The 24,767-nt window shown below is 37.2% G+C and overlaps 1 protein-coding gene across 1 annotated transcript in view; it reads right to left on the bottom strand.

The window, feature by feature from the left end:
• Nucleotides 1-23,982, bottom strand: part of LOC136260517 (uncharacterized) — a 114,728-nt gene extending 90,746 nt beyond the window's left edge. The window contains exons 1-4 of the mRNA XM_066054283.1: nt 23,874-23,982; nt 14,620-14,706; nt 8,281-8,580; nt 2,945-3,262 (exon numbers count right to left, since the gene is read on the bottom strand). Coding sequence (XP_065910355.1) covers nt 2,945-3,262; nt 8,281-8,580; nt 14,620-14,698 — 697 coding nt within the window. The 5' untranslated portion in view covers nt 14,699-14,706; nt 23,874-23,982. The remainder of the gene's footprint in view (nt 1-2,944; nt 3,263-8,280; nt 8,581-14,619; nt 14,707-23,873) is intronic.
• Nucleotides 23,983-24,767: the final 785 nt, after the last annotated feature.

Below are 24,767 nucleotides of genomic sequence, written 5' to 3'. Positions count from 1 at the left end.
AAGTATTAAAAATCTGCTTTTAAACTTTTCTTCTTCCTGTGGTAAAGAAAAAAAAGATAGGTTAAAAAAGTCCCAAAGCCTATGGCTGGCTTTGCATGGGGTATACAAATACAAAAAGAAGTGATATCTAATCCAAAACAGCCAAGCTATAAGAAAAGAGTGCGGCCCCCAAAAAGGCTATGGTGAAAAAATATATGAAATCCAAGGTGGTGGTCAAGAAATGGCTGTGATGGTAGGTGAACGGCAAAAATTTTAATAATGACAATTCAGGTGAATTTGGTGCCGAATCCTAGTGAAACTTGGAGGAGGCAACACAAATTCACCTGAATTGTCATTATTAAATTTTTTGCTATTAACCTACTATCACAGCCATTTCTTGGCCACCACCTTGGATTTTACAACTTTTTTCACCATAGCCTTTTGGGGGCCACACTCTTTTTTTACAGCTTGGCTGTTTTGTTAGGACTGGGTCACATGCAACCAAGTACATGTACCAATTATGCAATGTGATAACTCCCTGGTGAGGCTATGCATGACAAGATATTGAAGGCACAAAAAAATAATTATAATCCAAAATCAACTAAATATGGCATAATAGTGACAGATATACACTGTAACACAATAGTGGCATCATAACTAGAGGCCACCAGTAGCTAAGTGCTGGTACATCATTGGTATGGCAATGGCACAGTGATGTGCACACAGTACATATGCATACAAAACATACAGGAAAGAGCTACATGTTATTGTAGTATTGTATGCAGCAATACATTATTGGCACCACAGAAGATGGAAATTGTTCAGCTACATAGCCAATGTACAACACAGTATCAACTAGAAGTCACCAGTAGCTAATTGCAGCTCATCAGTGGCGAAGCAATGGCACAGTGATGTGTGCACACTATATGCATACACAGCTTTTAGAAGATACACAATACTGTAGTAGCTAGAGTATGCAAGCCAAGTGAGTCAGATAAAGGAAGACCCAGAGCCTAGCAAGCCAGGTGAAGGAAAATTGTACAATACAAGTAAACAATACAAGCAAACATTAAAACATATCACGCTCTTTACAATACATTTACAAACAGATAGCCAAGCCTATCAGAGCCTAGCAAGCCAGGTAAAGGAAGAAAAAATACACAATGCAAATAAACAAGACAAACAAACGTACCACTATTAATCTTGTTCCTTGTCTTGTACAGGTAGCATGGCAAATTTCCTTCAATTGGCGTTGAGTGTGTCTGCCTTATTACCTCTTTTGTAGTATGCGTTGTATGGCTTTTCAGTCATCAGCATGAAAACGAGTAAGTAATATACAGTGTACATTTGTGCCTTCGTTCAATGGTGCCGGCTAGTAGGGGCAGAGATAATGGAGTTTGAGAGACTCAGTAGGATTGAAATTTGTAATAAAAAATGATTTCAGTTTTGAACTCATTCCTTCAAGGGGTTTACCCTGGGGCAAGGCAGACGTTCAATCTTATTTTATGCAAATAATTCATCATTACTCCGTGATTGTTAACTGGATTCCCACCAAACATGGACTAAGATTTGCTTTAATGAGCCCTGTAAGTGTGCCACATTTCAGCTTGATTGGAATATGCATTTGTACTTTATAACAGATTTTACAAAGTGTGCAAAACGAAGTAGAAGAAAAAATCCAAACATTTAGCCACCCATATCTTGACAATGGCTTGGGAAATTTTCTTTAAGTTTGGTCTGTAGACCCCTCTATCTGATGGCACTTCAGCAGCAAATTTAGATCCAATTGGATAAGAGATCACGGAGCTAAATATGTGTAAAAATTACATTTTCTTTTTTCCTGTCAAGTGTGGTGGGCTGGCTTCACGACACACTACCAGGTATCTTGATATTTATATAATGGTATTACAACAGAGCAGGGATTACTGGTATTGAATCTGTGCCTCTTGAATATGTAACAGTACCCATTACCTTTTAAGAGAGTGTAATCAGTGTTATTTGAGGCATATGTACAGTATGACATCAAGGTATACTGCTTTCTCTATATTGCTTCATATGCCAGTACAAAGAAGAAGGCCATTTTAACAAAGAAATAACAACTGTAAACTTTATTTTCACCAGATTGTAAATATGTGCCCATAGCTCACATGCCTTTTGCTGTAAAAACACAAAACGAAGCTTTTCTTATTCTACATGAACAGGAAAATCTGACGGTATATAGTTCAAACTTTATTTTATTGCCTACTGAAGCAATTAAAATGTGAATAATTTTTTTATGTGGTACATGCATTGTACCCAATACATTTATATAGCTTTTGCAAAAAAAAATTTTTTTTTAACTGAGCTAGTCACATATTAAGGAATTGAATAGTTTTTGGTAAATAGATTAAGCCAAGTCCTGTCTTCATAGCTTGTTTCAGTCATGAGTTATGAAAGCACCTCTAATTTATTTGCCATGTTATTGCTTTACAAATCAAATTTCTTGCTGTTCCAACTATCTAGTGCAACACATAACTCCAAGATTATTCAACATGGAAGACTGAAACTTTGGCAGTCCACTACTATAAATAACAGAGAAACATTAAAATGGAATTTGAGGAATGTATGAAAATGACTGGTTTTTGCTCAGCCAGTCACATAATTAATGTACTTATTGGGGCCAACAGTATCATTCACACAAACACTTGCACTTGTGTGCAAACTAACAACTAGGTGTAACCATGAATACAGGTTAATAAGAGTAAATAGTCTCTATTATTTACTCTTGATGTTATGAACATATGAAAGGAATGGCATCATACATGCCATTAAATTTTAATAAGGATCAAAGAACACTCTATTCATAAGATTGTCCAATACAGTTTCAGTTATAACAGTCTATTTTGTCACACATACAGCACAATACACTACTAGGTATGACTTAACACAACACAAGGTGGTAGCATGAGCAGTTATTATTTGTTACCTGGTAAATTACTACACTGAGATGAAGTAGAAACCTGTTGCATGATACTACATTCCCCCACACCAGCATTGTTCATACCAGCCACCCTGACAGCATAATCAGCATTAGGAGATAATAAACCAGGGTAATGATGGAAGTTATCATCAGTTACATTCATTATTATTAATGCATTATCACTAACAGAAGATGATATGGTCACATTATACGACACTAATCCACATAATGGATCACTGATGAATGGATCCCATGATATAGAAAAATTAGCAGCACAACTTTCCACAACTGTGATTTCTGAATCATGAACGGGAGATGGTGGTTCTGTAATTACATAATATTATTCATGTACCAGTAAGAAATATGTCACTGTCTCACCACGTAGTTAGCAACTTACTATATTTTGTTGTCTCAGGATTATCTACAGTGTCCAACAAATACGTAGGATACCAAAGTTTCAGTCTATTATGGTGAGCAGTTTTCGGACAGTAAGATGAGCAAAGAATTTAACCAACCATACTAAAAATAAATTACAGGTTCTTTTGTTTGCAGTCATAACTTTTGTTTTCAATGACATAATTAGTTGGAATTTTGGTTTAAAATGCTCACCACGAATTAGAAAATTGACCAAGTCCTGTAGTAATTGTGCATACAAGTATGAAAGTGTTTTAACTGAAGAAATAACAATAATTTTGTTTACATCTGCTGCATCTTAAATAAACACATGTGATATGCACATCCTTGGGGCTACAGATATTCAAACTCCCATTAGCAGGCAAATAAGATGGTGTTTAGGTTTAATGGATTAGAGACTTGCTTCCCAGAGTAATGGCTTGAATAAAACTTACACATTCTTTCTTTAAAACATGCATAATTTCAACTTATTAAAAACTTTGCTTTATTAAAAAGTATGCTTGTACAAACTAGGCAGATTTTGCTGACACAAGAGATGGTCACATAATATGTATACAGTACACACAAATGTCATATAGTAGTTGTTAATGAGAATGAAATCAACCCACTACTAATACACCTACACAATGACATTAATTTACTGTATATATATTACATTTATAGTATATCTTATATCTTTAAAAATTTTTTAAAAAGTAGGGATCCAAGCAAAAAAAGTAGTGAAACAAGAGATGAATGATGGTATTATAGCATAGCTTGGGGGAGGGGGGGAGGGGATCCCTACATTAATACCACCATTTGTCTCTTGTTTCACTCGAATAGCAACTTCATTTTTAATTTAAATATACTAGTTTGTTTGATTTTTTTTTGGTTATAGCATACATTTATTCTCATGTGACTGTTTGTGACTGGATCTTCAAAAAGGGACATAATCAAAAAAGCCTAAAATTACAGTATAAAAAATTGAATACATTGGGAAAAATACTTGCATATTATTGAAAAAAATTCCATAAATTTTTTAACCACTCTTTCTTAGTAAAGGAAGTGACTAACAATAAAAACCTGACCTGCTCAAGAGGAGTTGGAAAATCTTGCAGTAGATCCAAGGATATGTAAGTTATGAGTGTTTGTTTACATTATGCTGAAGTGATGATATCCGATTGATTTTTCTTCGCGAATTTTGCCTTTGTATGCAGTGAAGAAGAGCAAGTAAAGGAAACACGCACCCAGTAATTGATTCCCTTGTTCATGGCAAACACTATGGTGAAAGCTTATCTCCGTACCTCAATTCGTTGGTAAGTTACAGCCATTTTTGTAAGCGCCTGTAATTTATTTTCTCTATACTTGCTGTACAAATCGATTTTTCTGTTGTTGCTACTTTGTAGGGCTGTAACTCTTAAAGTTATTGATATATGAAGCTGAAACTTTGCCAGTTGGCTAAGTAGATTATAAGTATTTAATAAACAGGAATTCAAAAAAAATGCAATTGTTCCCTGTTTTTTCAGATCCAATTATGTGTTATTAGAGTGACTGCTGTATTAGAGTGTCTCAAGTCAGCTTTCACCCACCAGGGGGTGATTCAATATTAATTTTCATATTTTCATTGTGCTAACATTATGAATACAACTAGACCAATAATAAGGATGTGTGGTCATTGTGATCAAGAAAATAGATTATTAAGTGGTATGGTCTGCATGCTTGATCGTTATTAATCAACGAAGATTATTTAATGGGCATTGTCTTGAACCTATCATGAAGTTACAGGTATCTACCAAGCATAAGCACTTTAACTAATTTTGTGGCTCCTAAATATGCTGCTCATGGGAGGTGTTGGTACGGAAAATTAATGCTTTGATATGGTTTTATTGCATTAAGAAGAAGATGACCAACTTCATCGAGGATAAAAGGAAAGACAAGGCACATACTCATTGGAACCCCAAAAGGCACATCCCACTGGTGAGTTTGTTATTTTGGCATAAAATGGTAGCCATGCACTACTTCATTTGGCCTCCAGCCTTGCGACTGTGGTCAGGCAGGCAGGCAGCCAAGCAGACAGTAGGCTTGAGTCTATTATGCTCCAAAATTTGCCTACTAGTCTTTTTAAATTTCTCTAAAATTCTGCATAATTATTATACTTGTTTTTATGCTTTTCAGAAATACATTATGCTTTTTATCTTGTGTGTTTTTCTTAGTGCAGAGTTCTATGATACAGTACAGCTCACGGGTAACGTCGCATGTACACGCATGATGCGCGTGACGTGCGCTCGAGTGACCCGTGTGGATGCAGCAAGGCTACAGTAATGCTCCACAATAGCTAACTTTACTCGAGAGCGTCACGCAAGACCAGATAACAGGTCTCACCTATGGTCTTGGGAGGCGGCACTGGCTCAGTTCCGCCAGCTGTGAATTCTCCTATTGCTGCCTGTGTTGTAGCTACTGAATGCTTGGTAACTTAGCTACTGACTTGACCTTGACTCTGTCACGGACTACAGTCAGTGCTGTAGCTAGCAGTATAGCTACCGTAAACCTAGATGGATTGGTCACCAAGTAATGCCACAGAACCCCAGTTAGCTAGTGCATTTTTATAATTCGTACTTTCTTTATCTAGATAGTTAAAGGAATGGTCAACCGAAGTTTCAACTCTAGAAGCCAAGAAATTTCGAAGTTACAGTGCTACGAAGGGCCTACGAAGTGCTAACAGCAAAAAATTGATTTGTACTGCAGTGACAATAAACTACAGGCGTTTAATAAAACAATCATAACATACGGATGCAGTCCTCTACCAAGATGCAACTTGCACCATCGAAATCTCCATGAACACGCAAATGCATTGCTGGGTAAGTTTTGTCTTCCAGGCCTTTCCTACATACACGGGGGACCGGCGAAGGCAAATGAACGTGAGAAAAAGCGATAGTGAACTGCTCGTCTAATGCAAGGCAGACTAACGCTGATATCTTCTGTCTCCTTGAGAGTACTGACACTAAACAAAGATTTTGGAACTCCTCTTGCTTTTGGAATCACGATGCTGCCAAGGTTTTTGGTGTTATCACTTTCTTTCATTGTGAAACAAGCGCTTTAGAATTTACGGATTTTTTTTTCTTTTTCGTAAATATTCCACCCATTGCGTTCTGCGGGCCCAGGCGTGCGTTTATTGCATTCTACTGTATAATTGCTAGGCTTGCACGAACATAATTATGGGACCGATCACAAATGTTTATGTGATTTAAGTGTTGTATGAAGTTACTAAACTCAGTAGTGAGCGTTCTCATGACTGGCGAGTTTCTCGCGTGGCTAGTGCACATCCACGCGATATTCCACAGGTATTGTACAGTACACTGCAAAAGAATGATCCCGCGGGAAGATGCGAGCATTACTCGCATGTGTATACTTGCGATGTTACCTTTGAGCTGTACTGTAGAATGTGAATGGAAAAGTGTCACTTCAACTGCAACATACAATAGCGTGAAATTGGGATGCGCTCCAGAGTTAGTAGGCATATTAGAACAAGGAGTCTGGGGGAATATCTATAGTCCCTCAGATACTATACACATTTTATTGTTTAATATCTTTGTAGCTTTGTATGCCGCAATATTATGCATGGTTTCTGATTGATCTTCTGAGTTGTAGTAATTGATATTCAAAGGACAGCAACTGCTCAGTATAATATGCAACTAGCATTTGCAGCACCACGCCAAGAAAATAATAGCCTCCTGGGAATAAACACTGATGTTCTCTCTGTTGCATGCAATGACTGTTCTATTAGAGTGTTTGAATGTTCTATTAGAGAATCCTGATCTTTTTGAAATATTTCCTGGTTTGATATTAACCCCAGTCTCACTAAAGACCTGCAGAGACTTTTGCTATTTTCAATGTCTAAACATCAACTAGTTATACTGACTCTACACTAACTTTATTACTTCTTTTGTATTGTCTTCCAATCAAGCTTCCAATAATCACAATCATCATATCATAATTTAAAATCAGACAGTGACACACATTATATAATACCAAATTCATTGATTGAAGTTCATATAAACTGCTTTGCCATGCCTTGGTTCTAGTTGGCATATGACTGCATGTGCCCTATACAACTCAAACCCACAATGAAAAGCACTCATTCCGTCAAATGTAAACTTGTAGTAAGACTGCAGTGCATTTTTCTACTCGTAGTCAGGAATAATTTCACCATTGAAAACAGGTTAGTCCTTAACTTTGTCACTGTTATAGTAGAAGTTAAATTTATGGTGATGGAAATTTGCCCATTATGCTCCTTAATATGCTCTAATACAGGCCTGTATGCCAGCATTATGTGTTATGATTTTCATCCCTGATTATGTCAAAAATTATGCCAGCATATTCAACACAAGCCTAGCAAACAGGCAGGCAGACAAGAATTTAGAGTTTTGGAAAATTTTTTTAACCTTCTATATCCAGCTGCCTGTGTTTTCTTGTTTTAATGCTGTATTTGATGTTAGATGGACTAATATTATTCCGTAAATGTTATTTTTGTCATGTAAGATGTCTCTAGGATGGTTTTAATGGGGGTATTTTAGGTGGTATATGTCACTTTTGGGGGATCCCTACTTGTTTGATACACTGTATATACATGACTGAAAAGTGGAATCCATGTCAGATTTGATGTAAACATGAGCAAATGTATACACTTCTAGTTGGTGGATGCTATATAATATAATTATGGAATTGTGATGATAACCAGGATTCGCCTGTAGACTAGGCATGAGGCTATTATACTCATAAAATTGAGCATTATGCTTCTGAGCACTACATTATTTTAAAATTATGCCAGCATTATTGCTGCATCCATAACACAGATTAATTCACACTAACCACACAAGTTTTCTACATATGCAAATAAAATTGTGTTATAATACTGTATAAACAGAGTGCATACAATTACATATCCATACCAGAAGTAACTGTTATAGTTCCAGTCGCAGAAACTGTTGGACTTCTTTGGAACAATCTGCATTGAATGCGTGTAGTAGTATTAATAGATAATATCGTCAATATGGAACTCCCATTATGAATGCCATTATGATAATCAACTTGGTACAAGTGACTATTCGATAATTGTCTTGGAGTTAACTCGGTATCATCAATTATCCAATTAATACTAACATTGACATTGGTTGTGTTAGAGTACATACAAGTGATATTCACATCACTACCGACACATTCAGTTGTGTTCTGTGGTAAAATTCTGATATCTGTAAAATTACAAATCATCTTCACAATATTTAACACACTACAGTCATCAACAAAGTAATCACAAATGAAATTGTTTAAGTTTAAACTTGTTAACTATCCAGGAAAGACTGCTATTGGACAAAATTCACCGAAAATTAATTTCATCACTTGCTCTCTCGACTACTTGAGAACAGAATTCTTCATTTATAATAACCCTAGGATTTAAAACATACAGCCTGCATCAAAGTAATTACCGTTAGGAGTTCAATCACACAACAATTTGCCAATGATTTAGGCTCCAGTTATTGAGTATGGGTATGGCTACTATTATTATAGTTTAGGGAGTTGTGTATATCTAAAAGTTGTGGTGTGTGATCACTGTTAAGCACACTAGACAAGGCCAGGATGTGTTAATCACCATAGTGGTGAGCCTGAAATTAAGCTAAACTCAAATTGGTTTATTTTCATAACTCCTGGCAAAAATATGTAAATTGGTGTATATTTTAAGAATCTTAGAGTTGCTTTATGCTAAGGATTCTGCTTACAAGTAGTTGAAAGAGAAACTCACTGTATGAGAAAACGGTGCCATTTTGGTTGAATTTGGATCAATTTCATGCTTGTACAGATGATTAGCAAGATTAAAATTTAACCATACGTACTTTGTACATGACTTCATTGCTAAAGAGTGACTACTATGGTTATCATTCTTTAGGTCTTCATGAATTAAAACCTTAAATCCTGTCTAAATGATGCAGTGACACAAGAATCATGCCTCATCAATCGAACCACCAATACGTTTTGGAGAAAGCGCTCACTTACAAAGGAAGATTGAACTACAGTAACTGTATTGTGATTTTAAAAAATGATGGAAATTAAGTTCATATTTATCTTGTGGTTTGCTAACATTTTGATCAAATTCTACTTAAAGAAGGGAATAGAATTTACCATCACTTCAGCTGTAGTTACATTAGCCCAGCAGCAAATTATTTTGAAGTTATTTTTTTATACATTGGCAATCCTTAATGCCATTTCTTGGAACAAGACAATTTTTTCCATGGAAATTTCCTTCACCTTTAGTAGTCTGGCTACCAAATTTCATTATAAATTTCTGAAAACGATGAATTATCAGCCTCTATTGATTACCGATCCAATCATTGGTTCAACTATAAAACAAGTTAATGATAATTCAGCTACATTGCAAATCACCTTGAGCTGCATAGCAAGTCACCCTGTAGAGCACATTCAGCTACAAACAAGTTACTCTGTACAGATTTCAGATACATCATAAGTCACTAAGCCTGAGTCAAATATGCGCAAAATTTAACCCAAAAGCTTTCAGGAATTTCCCGCCTATATATATACTCTTCTAGATTAGCAACATTTCTGATGATAATCTTTGAAACGTTTAATCAATGATTACTCTATTAAAGTATTTCACTACAAAGTGACTGTTCTAAGAAAATCGGTTGCAGTGGGCGCTGCCTTGCAGATTGTTAGTATATTTAGCTATAGCATCTGCAGTACAACTGGAGGACTGGTGTCAAAGGCTCTGGCATGTATTACATACTTTATTTATTATTTGTGGTCACCACAAACCAAACCCTAAATAAACCAAGCCCACTTGTCTGGTTAGCAGCTTACTAGACTTACGGTATGTGTACAATATCATAGCACTAGCTTTGCAAGCATTACTTTTAATGAAGGATATACAAGTGTAACTTGTAGAGTCCTACAATCAGGTATCGGTTAACTATCAGCAAAATTGGGAAATATATTGGATACCATAAAGAGGGAAACTTTGATGGGGGTAACTTTGGGGAATAGCAAGCTAAATAAATTGCATTTGACGAAATAAATCTTTCATGGCGAATTCAAGCTCAATCTAGCTATAAAGATGCAAATCTCAGGCACAATGAGTAATTGGCAGGTTAAAACTTTGGTGAATTTGTAGCGAATCACCAAACTTTCTGAAAGTTTTCCCCTGCCAAATTTTCTCTCTATACGGTATTGGTTTAGCCTAAAAAGTGGGAATTGGCACAACTCTAAATTGTTTGCAGCTGAACTCTACACAGAGTGACTTGTTTGTAACTGAACTCTCTACAGAGTGACTTGGTATGTAGCTGAACTCTCTACATGGTGACTTGTTACATAGCTCAATGGCCTACAGGTAGCTAAACAGGTAGCTTTTTGTAGCTAAACTCTCAATAGGGTAATAAATTGTTTGTAATTAAAATCTCTACAGGGTGACTTATAACACATGTACCTGTATATACCGGTTTTTGGTTAAACAGTTTTCCTGGTAGGCATGAAAAGCAATCGTTTTAATCAGCAAAACTTAATTGTGCTGTGGTCACTCTGCTTCGTATTTAACTTTGTTACATCTGTAATATACAGCATTACAAACAAAGAACAGTACAAGAAATGCCTCTGCAATCAATTCTGTCACTATGGATATTGCAAGTAAATACATGCCCAGACTATCAAATACTGAGAAGTGAAGTGGCCATTCCACTTCGTTTTCAGGTACGTTATGCTTGCTATACAGCATTACAAACAAACAAAAATGCAAGAATCGTGGCTTCTGCAATCAATTCAGTCACTATGGAAACTACGGGTGATTCTCATAATAGCCAGCTCCACTGAAGCAATCATGCGTTACTGTGAATCAACACCTACACAGTAGTGGAGAAAGAAATAGGACACAAAGGAGGGTAAAGATAAATCCATGAAGCATGCACTGTAGCTATTCAATTGTGGTTGGTGTAAAAGCATGCTTTTGGCTGAAGCAATGTCAAACAGTGAAGGAATCAAGGTTGTAGCCTTAAGTATAGTCGAGTTATGTTTGGCTGGAAGCATCAGACAGTTAGTTAATCACTCACTCAGCAGAAAATTCAATTAGATGTTTTTTATAGTATTCCTCAGAAACTTGTTGGAAGGATTTGGGATCACTCTGCAGGCATTTTTGGGCTTCATTACACCTAACCAATACTACCAAGTTGTCATGAAAGGAAAATGAGGTTGGTTTTTTGGTGATGCAGTACTGCTCAAATGCACCATTACACTCACTTGCACTGTTTTCTCAAATCATGAATATACTTGAGCGATCTGTGAGTAAAACTGTACTTGCATCTCACAGAACCATGAGTAGAATCTGTTTGCAAGAACTCTACTCAAAAGTCATCTATGATGGATGAGTGAGCACATGATAGAGTGCTCTCTAATGTTAGTTATTGTATGCCTATTATTGTTTCTTACCTGTATGTCTGCTTATTTTACCTAGCTAGTCTAGATAACAAAGTCCCAGCTGGCTAGTAGAATTTATTGCAGTGGCAGCTTTGATGGTACCAGAACAGACTTCCCTAGCTCTGCTTCATCACCAACCATTTGATGACTAGTTATCAACTATAATATACTTACTGTACATTGTATAAACATTGCATATTGATATCTCTATAATGTCAATATTTAAACTATTGCATTAATATCATATGAAACCTACCTTGTGACCACACCCACTGATGCCAGTATCTACACTCATGAGTGTGACTTCAAAGCGACTACTGTATAACACAACGTCTAATCACTTTTCACTATTCATGCCTCACAGCATGGTAAATCATGTGTCCCTTCAATTACTCCATAGAGCAATTCATAACTACGCGAAGTTTAGCCTCTTGTTCAATATCACACTTGCTTTAGCGTGTGAGAGTGAAGTTATATTTGAGTGGTACTGAATATGTAACCTAAAATTCCTTCTACTAAATCATTGTATAAAGTATGTCAGGGGTTACTTTATGCTATATACGTAATATATACACATTGCATACAATACTTGAGATATAGCCTATTCACTCAATTAATGCCGCACCCTCAAATAGTACTACAGTGCGGTACTATTCAAGGGTATTTGTCCTTGTTTCTGAAAATAATTTTAATTGTACCACACCCTCGAATAATACCGCACTATATTTTTGTAATTACTCTATTCTGGTGCTCTAATACCTTTAGTATTAATCTCCACCTCGATTTAAGGAAGGCATTGTCCTGAAAGATTTAAATGGCTGCCACATACTTGAAGTTCCGGATATTAGTTAGTAAATTGATCACGTAGCATGAGGCATGACACGGTTGTGCTACAAGAACTTGAGTGAAAGAAAGGACTTGAGTGAAGGAAAGGTCTTGTATGCAAGAAGTAAGTAGCAATGTGTTGTGACTATTTTATAAAACTATAATGTAGAATAGAGTACATTATCTATTCTTGGACACCATGTATACTTGGACACTTGTTCTCGTAAATTTCTGGATGGAATCAGATGAAAATTGGTGTCCAAGTTTGAGCCAAAACTCTTGTTTGAATGTTGTGCTAGACCACAATAAAGTCATTGCTTGAAATCCTATATTCTCAGACAAAATTTAAGTATTGTCGGATACTGGTCAGTGATCCTACATGAAACACTTTTAAAGATTTACCATCAACACCATCTATTAGAGCTATTCATTAGCTATCAGCAAAGCCATAGTTTATTTCTTTCAATCCCATTTGCAGGAAGCTGTGATCGGAAGTATGCGAGCATGTCACCACCTCTATTCTCGGACACAAGCTATCAGCTGGTTCTCGTACATGGATAAAACCAAATCGTATGAAAATTCTTGTGAACATACTTTACACATAGCCTATCTAAACCTCCATGTTTGAGCTAAAAAGTGTTTATGGTTAGCTAACTACAGCAGATTAAAATTTCCATGAGAATATTAGTATTCTCATTTTTCTCGGAGAATAGCCAATGCTTCCTACACCAAATAATTTAGCCACTTCCTACAAACACCATCTGATGGAACTGTACTGGCTATCAGCAGAACCATAGTTTATTTCTTTCCATTACCTTTATGGATGGTTATGATTGGAAATATGTGAGTGTGCAATTATCTCTATTCTCAGACACATTGTTTCTGTGCTGTCTGATTGAATCTCGGTTCCAGCTATTTCTGGTGAAAATGTTGTACCTTTCATTGACTTGAACTACTTTAAATAGCATATAATGCCAGTGAACTACCCTTTTGTACCGCCAGAAATAGCTGGAGCCAAGATTCAATCAGACAGCACAGAAACAATGTGTGCAAGAATAGAGGTATTTACATACTCTCATATTTCCGAATACAACTATCTATGAAGGTGATGGAAAGAAATAAGCTATGGCTCTACTGATAGCCAATGAACAGCTCCATCAGATGGTGTTGGTAGGAAGCAGCTAAATTATTTGGTGTAGGAAGCATTGGCTATTATCCGAGAAAAATGAGAATACTAATTTTTTCACAGAAATTTTAATCCGCTCTAGTTAGCTAACCATAAACGCGTTTTAGCTCAAATGTGGAGGTTTAGATAGGCTATATGTAAAGTATGTCCACAGTAATTTTCAAGTGATTTGGTTTAACCATGTACGAGAACCAGCTGATAGCTCGTGTCCGAGAATAGAGGTGGTGACATGCTCGCATACTTCCGATCACAACTTCCTGCAAATGAGATAGAAAGAAATAAATTATGGCTTTGCTGATATCCAATGAATAGCCCTAATAGATGGTGTTGGTGGTAAATCTTTGAAAGTATTTGATGTAGGATCACTGACCGGTGTCCAACGATACTTGAATTTTGTCCGAGAATATAGGATTTTAAGCACTTTGATGTGGTCTAACATAACAATCAAACAAAAGTTTTGGCTTGAACTTGGAGGTATAGTAAGGCTATATATGCAAGGTATGTCCACACCAATTTTCGTATGATTCCATCCAGCAGTTTACAAGAACGAGTGTCCGAGTATACATGGTGTCCGAGAATAGATAATTCACTCTAGCTATAGTAGTGGTAGGTTTAAAATATTAGTAGCACACCCTCAAATAATACTGCAGTGCGGCACTATTCGAAGGGTTTTATCCTTATTTTTGGGCAAAAAAATAATAGCATCCTTGGGGCACAAATCCAGTACTGTAAGTAAGGGCATGTGTATAATAGTACATGTGATTCTACAGTATCATCTATCAGATAATTAACTACTTATCTTTACCTTGTGTTAGACATTTATCAGACAACATCAGAATAATGGTAAATGTTCCAATAGTGATAAAGTAGTTGTTCATCATCATGATGCTTGCTAAATAAGAAAACATAGAAAGTAACAAGTACACTGACTCCATTAAATGTATATGTAACTTTTTAATTTACAATATGTGTGTATCCTATGAGGGGTAAGTTAACATACAGTATCCGAGTTCTTGATTCAATCATCCCATATGATTGCGTATACTTACAAGAGTTATCATGGTAAGTACTTTGTCTTGTTTCTTCAGTGCACAACATGGTTTATTTATGAATTTGTCTTGAAATACAATTTTGTAGGGCTGATACATGTACCCTTGGTTAGCAGTACCAAGTAACAATGTACAGGCAGGTACTGTAAATTGAAATAGTACCAATAGTTGATTACATTTACAGATTGTTGGCCAATCAAGCCTCTGATTGTCCATTGTAAGGTGCGTGGTAACTGCTACTATATAATTATGAGAGTTGAAGTAATGTGTACAGGAATTCATAGGTGGATTCTTGTGGTTTTATACATGTTATACAAGTGACCAATTAATATAGATCACAATGCATGCATTTGTATGGAAAAAAATATTTGGGACTTCATGATTATGGCCATTATATAAGTGACCTTTAACACAGTTTCTACTGTATATGTACTGCAGGCTTCTATGAATACGAACAGAGATAAATAATGTACAGTATTTTGGTTCAAATTTACAACATGCTCTATATATTTGCAAGGATAGGGGCATGATCCTGTACAACTGAAAAAATTATACAAAAAATTATATAAGCTTGAATTGTCTTCACAGTATGATAAGTGGCCTTATTAAGATACTGTAGTTTCTTGTTAGATAATTTCTTGCTATTGTTAGATGGTTTCTCTGGTCTGGTGATTCCTTCATATCTACCACAATTTTGATGGACTCCACACACTTTGATGAATTAAATATTGACAAAAGTCAAGAAATAACAAATCTAAATACATACTTTTAAAGGTGATTAATATGGATGTTGACAAATCAAAATAATTTAACTGATAAAATCGATTTTATCAAAATTTCCTGTCATACACTGGCACTCAAGTCTGCAATGTAGACAAAACATTATCACCACTATGAGCAGTTTGTAGTATTTGCACTAGTCACCTTTGCAATTTTTTTAACCTTGACCATAACTTTGATCAAGGACATACAAGTATGTAGATCAGAGTACACTGGGCTATACACCCTGCACCAAGGCATTGTTCTGGGGGAAGTGTTCACCAACCAGTCAGCTTTTTAAAGATTGTTATACTCTAATAAAACAGTCAACAAGAAATTACTTTAAAGCCAAAGTTTGTTTATCACCTATTGTACATGTAAAGTACTTTGACTTTTAATGGCAAAATCTAAAACAAAATTCCGTCATCATAGAATCACTAAAACTGCTTCTGCTGCATCTTCAAGTGCATTAAGTGCCTCTATTATCACTGTAACAACATCACTTTCTTATTAACATCTGGATTAAGGCTTCAAATTTTTTTGAAGGGCCTGGGTTGGCAAGAATCAGTGGTGCTCTGGTGGATGGCCTGACAATGTTGGCCAAATGATTTTCTGTTGATGTTGCTTCATATCAGCCACTAAGAAGCCAGCACAGCCCTGTAATCTTGTGCCTGGACTCCAATTGTGGTCTGCTTCCATTTTGAAGTCTTTCTTTTGCCCACCCTGCCAACCCCCACACTTCTTCCCTTTGTAAGCACTCACAATACTACTTCACTTGTCCAACTGCTCAGATTTTCTATCTTATTTAGCAGTAAGCTCTACAAACAGCTACAAGTACTGGAAGTGGTCTGAAAGCTAATAGATTGATATGCAAACTTCATACGCATGCTTACCATCCTAGGCTAGTTACTGAATTCTTTAAATCGTCGAAACTTCTAATGTGCGTTTTGGAACGTTTTCCCAAAATTCAGTCACATATAGGGATGTAGATTAGAGTACAGCATAAACAACCCTACACCCAAGCATCATGCTTGGGGAAAGGGTTGACCAGTTTCTAAAAACCAGTCAGCTTTTTAAACTCTAATGAACAGGTAAAGTCAATTACTTTGAAGCCAAACTCTGTTTATTACTAGAAATCACTTATTGCATAATGTAAAGTACTGTAACTTTTAATGGCAAAATCTAAAACATCATCACAGAATCACCAAAACTGCTTCTCCTGCATCTCAAGGGCATTAAGTACCTCTTTTATCATTGTAACAAGTTCGCTTTCTTATAACATCTGGAACTGTTTCATTAAGGCTTCAATTTATTTTGCAATTTAAATTGGGAGTAGGTGATTTCTCAAAGATAGCTACTGGAACTGATATGATTATCATTTTAGCTCAAATATTCAGCATAGCTGTCCTTCCATACAAGAGTGTACAAGAACAATTACAAAAAAATTCTAAGTAGCACACAAGTACATGGTTACATTAATTATAATAAACATGACATAAATGTACCATAAGACTGAAAGCGTGACCTGACTATCAATAATATTACTGAAAGGAAAGTGTCACTTCAGTTTCAGCTATGTTACAGCATTACAAACAAAGAACAATGCAAGAAGCACCTCTGGACAGTAATTAAATCTCTGAACCCTACCTTGTGGTATGGTGTACATGGGCAGATCAAAGGCTATTGCCAGCGCCAGGCATGGGGCAAAGTACTTTGGTACTTGTACTTAAAGACACTTAAGTACACCTTCTTGAGTACTTGTACTTATACTTAAATACTTTTTGTACAAATGTAATGTACTTGTACTTATACTTAAGTTCTAAGCAATGTATTTAAGGTACTTAAAGTACTTGAAAGTACTTTGAAGTACATGAAGTACAATGAAGTCCTTTTACATATTTATAAGTGAAATAAGTTGTAGCTATATATATTGGCTCAAAGATAATGTATTCCTGGATTGACATGGTCAGCTTTTGGTTGAAGTCACAATTGCTGCATTTGCTCTAAAAACAGGATTTAAAAGGTTTCCCATCTTCTGATTCATTTCTCTGTTGATCGTAGAAACAGTTGTACTGCTTGATCATTATAAGAAGCAGGCAGCTATAGCAGCTAAGAAGAAAGATTATGTCTTGAACAGAAAGTCAAAAACAACGAAGTACACTCACTAAGCAGGTGGATGAATACATTGAAACTGACACAGTAACAATGGCCCAAAGTCCAGCAAATAAGATAACCAAAGGAAATATCCTCTGCTTTCAAGGTTGGCAAAAAACATCCTAGGAGTACCATCTTCCTCTGTGCCTGTTGAGAGACCCTTTAGCATTGCAGGAAAGGTATTTACTGCTGAAAGATTTCGCCTTACAGATAAGTACTTTCACATGTACTTCGCCCCATGCCTGGCCAGCGCTACAAATCAGTTGTAAACTGATTTACAGATAATTGTAACATGGCTAAGTACCTTCTTTCATCCACACAATCAGGCTGCTAATTAGTTCAGACATCAAATGCCAGACCAAAGTTGGAAGTCACAGTACAAGGCAATGAATTTGGCTAACACATCGAGGAAGTGAATCACTCTGGAATGAATAAGCACACAACACTGCACTCTTCTGAATGAATGAGAAACAGTACAACCGCTAGCTAGCTAGATGGGCTGAGTTGATATCTGTATACCACACACTTGTTCCCAAATAGATTAAGACTATTATAGTGCTGCACCACTCAACAATGAATGTCAGACACTTAAGCAGCTACACCCGTCTAAATAATATGAAGCAGTACATTGGCTGGAGTGATTGGCATCCCTCATGCTCATGCATGGGAAATGCACAACCAATGAATAAACTAGCTGACAATAAATTAACTAAGCGTAAAGACAGTAATTAGCAAGTAAAATCATTTCTTGTACACATCACTCAGCGGTACTCAATATTAGCCTTGCCATTTGTTCTTTCTGTGTTACAAATGAGTGCCTTTGATCCGTGCACACCCCATACCACAAATCATTTATAACACACCCATGAGGTTTGCATCTGATTTGTAAACAACTCCACCATGTGAATGGAGCAAACTGAGACTTCTCATTATCTTCAACACCACCGAAGGCCACCAGTTCACTACTGACCAAGAGCTTGTGGTCAAGCTTTAACTGTAGGAGTGAATGTAGTAACATAAACTTATATTATTAATGATTATTATAATTGTTATTGACTATGAATTTCTAGTAGTGTATTGTGTATGATTAATATAATCAGCATGTTGTAAGTAGTAGTTGTGTAAACGTGTGTTGGAAAGTATTGATTAAACATTGCTTTACAGACACGACAATTTCACCTGGCTACTTTCTGAGCTCCTTTGGCTCCTTTGAGCTCCTTTCAGAGCTCCTCTCTTCTTCAGATTTATTTATTTATTGGTTTATTTATTTGGCTTATCAAATAGACAGGGTGTTACAAAAAGGTAAAGCCTGTACAATGGTGCTTCCCTTAATAGATACAAAGAGTAACCAAAAGACCAATACAGCAGAAAAAAACAGATGTCAGTGCAGTCCAAATATAAATTTTCCTCAAGAATTTTGTAGCTAGAGTCTCTGTTGGACTGCCAAATAAGTTAGTTTTTTAGATTCTTGTAAAGCATTAGTTTACATAAAAAACACAGTATCAGAATCACATACAGTGACACATATATCAATCTTACCCATTGGCTCTTTAGTACCTCAGTCACATGAATTTGAACCACTAATCCAGCTAAACTATACCCGATTAGCTGTTACTTAAGAAAAATAAATAACCATGATGGACATTTGAGAACTATAGATTGATTAGAAATACTTAACTGACTCAAGACATGATATCCCAATTGCATGCATGCTTTGAAGCTGTATATACTTGAAGTCTAACTAATATTAATTGTTTGGTTATCTAACTGGTAGCGATGAAATCAATTCACAATGACAAAAATACAAAATTTTTTGCCCTGCAGAGAGGAGCTAGCTCTTCCTCACAGCATGATGATGCAATTGGTGTTCACTCAGTCCATATTGCAAGTTTGAAATTAATCTGAGATTTTATGCTATCCTACTGGTGGCAATGAAATTGTCACCATGATCACAAATTTGAAATTTTTATGTTTGTACTGCCGAGCCATCTAAGAAGAGAGAAACCAGTCCTTCCTCACAAAATGATGATGCAATTGGATGTTCACTGGGCCCCTACTGCAAGTTTGAATTTAATCTGAGATTGTTTAGTATCTGGCTGGTGTCGATGAAATTGTTGCAATAATCAAATATGAATTTTATGCTTGGCTGCCATGCCATCTGAGATTGCTTGCTATCTGGCTGGTGGTAAATGAAATACGGCAAGCAAATAATACCACAATGAATTTGTGTGTATAGTTTTTCATCGCCACCAGCCAGATAGTGAACAATCTTGGATTAATTTCCAACTTGCAATATGACTGAGTGATTGCATCACCATGTTGTGAGGAATAGCTGGCTTCTCTCTTCTCAGATAGCATGGCAGCCCAAACTTAGAATTTTGTATTTTCATTGATCACCACCAGCCAGATAACATACAACCTCAAATTAATTTCAAACTTGCTGTACGGACAGAGTGAACATCCAATTGCATCACCATACTGTGAGGAGCAGCTAGCTTTTCTCTTATTAGTTGGCAGGGCAGCCCAAATGTAAATTATTCGGATTATTGAAAGTAAAGCAACCCTGTGCTGTGCATCCAGCTAGACCTTTACCCATTACTATGCATGTTTTTTGTGTGCACAACAACCCTAGATAACATTCAGCTAATGAGAACATTCAGACCTGTCCTGCAGAAGTACCTGTGTTTGTGATACCACATTCTTTAATTATCTGGCCCTAATGGTACTCCCTTCCTCTTTCACATCTCAAGCTAGGAGTAAACAAACTGAAAATAAAAAGGAAACAAAACAACTAACCTACAAAGCCTACATAGACCTACACCCGCATGGATTGCCAGCATACACACAACCCCCACATAGGGGCATTAAGTGCAACCTAAAACTGAGAACACTGGTAGGAGTGGGAGTGCTTATAGGAGGAAGAGCTCTAACTCCTGCAGAGGACTGCCAGGCAACAAAGTGAACAGATGTAAAAACGTTCATGCATTGTGGTGCCTAAGACAAACAGAGAGTTGCTCCAACAGATGACGAAAGGCAAAACCGCAAGAGTTGCCACTCATAGTGGTTATCCTAACAGCAATGTAACTAGCTGTTGATCACAATCTTAAAGATTCAACCACCAAAGGGAAAAAGACACCACCACCAAGTTCATCATAGAGAGCATCCTTACATATCTTCTTCTCCTCTACAGCAGCTACAGCAGCTTCAGCAGCCACACCAGTAGACCAACTCAACAAAGATTCCTGCAATGGACAACACACAGTTATGTCAAAATATGCAGGCCTCCCATATACAAATTCAGGATGAAAAATGTTGCCTGGACAATCCCAACAGGAGCTAGTTGTTCTTTGAAGCAGTCAGTGTTTTCCTGAGGAAGAGTATTGTATATCACATCACACAAAGCATCATGTATACGAATACGTATGGTCCATATCCACAACAAAGGAGGTGATTGATGAACAATGCTACCACAAGGACAGTGAACAGGAGAGCATGTGAAGACACCAAGCCAGTATTGAAGAGAGCATACAAACTCCTGGATATGCCCAAAGAATCACAAGGAACGGCCCAAAATCCATGAACTAGCACAGGAGTCAGCAGCAATTGAACAGATTCTGACTTGGTCTTGAACAGAGATTGCATTAAGCAAAAGGGTCTGACACAGCAACATCAAGCCCATGTTTGTGGGGAATACACGCTGCCCACAATTAGGATGGATAAGGTCAGGAAGAGAATCACCAATATCAAGGGCAGCAAGATTGAAGCAGCAACATCTTGACTCGGGATGGAAGGAAACATGTCAGGACCTCCACTTAAGGACATAAGCAGATGAGAGCACAATTCCTGTGAGCCCAAGAAGGGTGTTGAAGAAGCACTATTAGCTTCACGCAAACCCAACCCTCCAAGATAAAGTGGCCTGCAAAATCAGAGATAGAGGACCTGAAAATGTGTGCTAGAGCAGAACGAAGATTATAGTCAAAAAGCTTAAGACACGATTTGGGGGAATAGTATGCAGGGGATGATCAATTGATATATAATACCACATTTTTAAAACGCAAGTAGCTACTACACATGCAAAAATTTAGAGCTAGTGGTTATATGTATTTCTCAAACTTTTTATATTTTTTTATTAAGGCTTTACAGCACAAGTGCTGAAGGTCTGTAGGACACCTGGTCCTACAGCCTGTTTAAAATTGTTACATAAAGTGTGTTTGAAAAGGTGGAAAAAGGAGAAAAAACCATGACTGGACCTGGGCAGCCTCAAACCTGCAGCCATCAGATTAACGCTTGAACGCTTACAGGAGTCTGCCAAACTAAAACGATCACACCCCCGTACAGTCTCATGATTAGATTATCCATTTTGTCAAAAGACATGGGTACACAGAAGGCATAAAACCTGTTAACGTACTCCCCACACAAAGTACACACACACACACACACACACACACACACACACACACACACACACACACACACACACACACACACACACACACACACACACACACGAGAATAAATTTACAATTACAACAGATAAGACATATACAAAAAATAATAACAAAAACAGTTATATTACACAACAAGAAAACTATGAAGTGTTGAGTGAAAAGCAAGACCATTTGACAAATAGAGAATATGACGAGCAATAGAGTCCATAAAAGAGGACGTTAACAAAAAAAAGAATGATGGTAAGGATTGATAGTTGTAGAGGGAATAGAAAATGTTAGTGGATGGGATCGTGTGTTGGCATTAGAAAATTGAAAATGCTTGTTAAATGGGATGGAAATTCGTTCATGTAGGATATCATGGACTAAACTAACAGAAAAGTAGGATCGAAGGAAAAAACATTTTTTACCCGTAAATAATTGTCAATAAATAAAAGAAAAAGAAAGTCTTCACATCAAACTGTGGGCAGAGAGGCGAACTCTGCCTAATTCTGCATTGATGGAATCGTTGCCAATACAGATGCAGCATTGTCACGTTGAACATCGATAGCAATCTGCTGAATCAAAAATTGGGTGGCCCTATTATCACTAGACTGCTCCATTACCCGGGAACCTATCTGCCTTACTAATGAACATGCACATAATCCCCAAGCACCCAGGGTCTCAACACATAGAGGTGAGAAGTAAAATGATGGAGTCAGAGAAGAATACTTCCTGATCTTAGCTGATTCTGCAGAGTTTGCCAGCCGGCAGGCACCACTTGTGGATGGGAAGTAGACAAATTAGATGGGGCTAGGTGTCTGAACAGGTAAAGTAACAGAGCAAAGGTAACCAGGGAGAAATCAGTTGCAAGACTGCAAGTGACTTGCAAGAAAAGGACATAAAGATCTTCACTTGTAAGAATCTTGCTTTCCGTGCAAGAACCTTGCTTGAAGACTTGCAAATCTTGCACATGATTTCTCCCTGAGTACGCCCCATGACCAAGGAATCAATGACATACCATCTGGCCTCTTACCATCATCACGACACACACCGACAGGCTCCAAAACAGCAGGTACACCTCCAGACACCAGAGCATGACGAATAGTTTCAATCACTGCAGCGTGCCAACCTAGCAAAAATGATCCTGCAAGATCCAGCAGGAGTCTGCAAGAAATGACCAGACTCTTGCAAGTGTCTTGCAAGATCCTGGAAAGCTCTTGTTCCTGCAAAATCTTGCAAGAAATGACTGGATTCTCTTGCAAGATCGTGCTAAAAGTTCTTGCAGGATCGTTTTGCCTGGGGAGGAATACAGCCTCCACTACGCCTGCAAGACAAACCGTGAGTACCAAAAACATCAACTTTACTGCCGCAAAAACACGTAACGATGGTAACACCAAGACGTAGCAATCCTCAAAGACACGTTATTCAGCTTAGTGCCCAAGAAAGGTACAGGAAGAGCCGTAGGATATCGTCTAGAGCCACTTGAGTTCTTGTAGGAATCTGAAGATTCATGTCGAACTTAAAGTGGCTTTAATACGCATTGCGGTACGTCGAAGATAGCATCTGACAATGCAGTTAACCATTACAAACGTACAGTATATGTCAGGGTAGTTTAATACCGGCATGCAGCCTTGCAGGACGCTTTACTAGTTACACCATATCCAACTTACGTAGATTGTTCACTCAGTATTCTTCTCCAATCATCCAATCACGGCTGTCACGCTTATCAAAACGTAGCACCACCCCATTTATCCGTATTCCAGGAAAGTGATCTCATAGCTATATAAACTGCAGCAACCCGGAAATGGTAATGTATTAGCTAGTAAACACGGAAAATTCGTTCACAGAATAATTTCCTCAAAGCCGCATTCGAATAAACGCCGCCTGTCTCGATTATAAAGCCAGGGGTTTCCAGATCCTTTTTCTTACCGCTGCTGTTTCTTCAAGAGAGAATATCATTGATCTGAACCATTGTGGAAGGAGAGGTAATTGTGTTAGCTATATGTGGCCAACTACTTGTGTCCCTCTGAAGTTTACTTTGATTCAAATATAAATAAATAGCTAGCTACCGGCCGGCTTCACCGGATAAGATAGAGTATCTAATCATTGGATCTGTTTATCGTAGTCCATCAGTTAACATCAGCAATAGTACAACTGAGTTAGCTATGTGATCTTATTTCTAAAGTGAACAATACTAAATCTGCTTAGCTACCTTCTAGTTCAGCATAGGTGACTTCAATTATCCTGGAATCCAATGGGTTAAGTGATCTGTAACAAAATATTTAGTCCGGGTGCATAAGCGGTCCGGCCGGACCGCATATGTTCGACATAAATGGTCCGGCCGGACCAGCTATGACAACAAAAATGGTCCTACCCGAGCAAAACTGGTCCGGGTTATAAATGTCAATGGTAAAGCTAATTAAGCCACTCGTCACTACTTGCTATACTGAGTGACAAAAAATACCTATTAATTATACCTAACTATCAACTTAACCAAAGTCAAAGTCTGGAGACAGTTCCTCCTCAGCAGTTAGCAAATATGCTGGCGGAGTAGCTAGAGTAAG

This window comes from Dysidea avara, chromosome 1 (genome assembly GCF_963678975.1).
Source record: "Dysidea avara chromosome 1, odDysAvar1.4, whole genome shotgun sequence".
Lineage (NCBI taxonomy): Eukaryota > Metazoa > Porifera > Demospongiae > Dictyoceratida > Dysideidae > Dysidea > Dysidea avara.
Note: the sequence above shows the minus strand (reverse complement) of the source record. Positions and strands in the feature narration are given on the sequence as shown.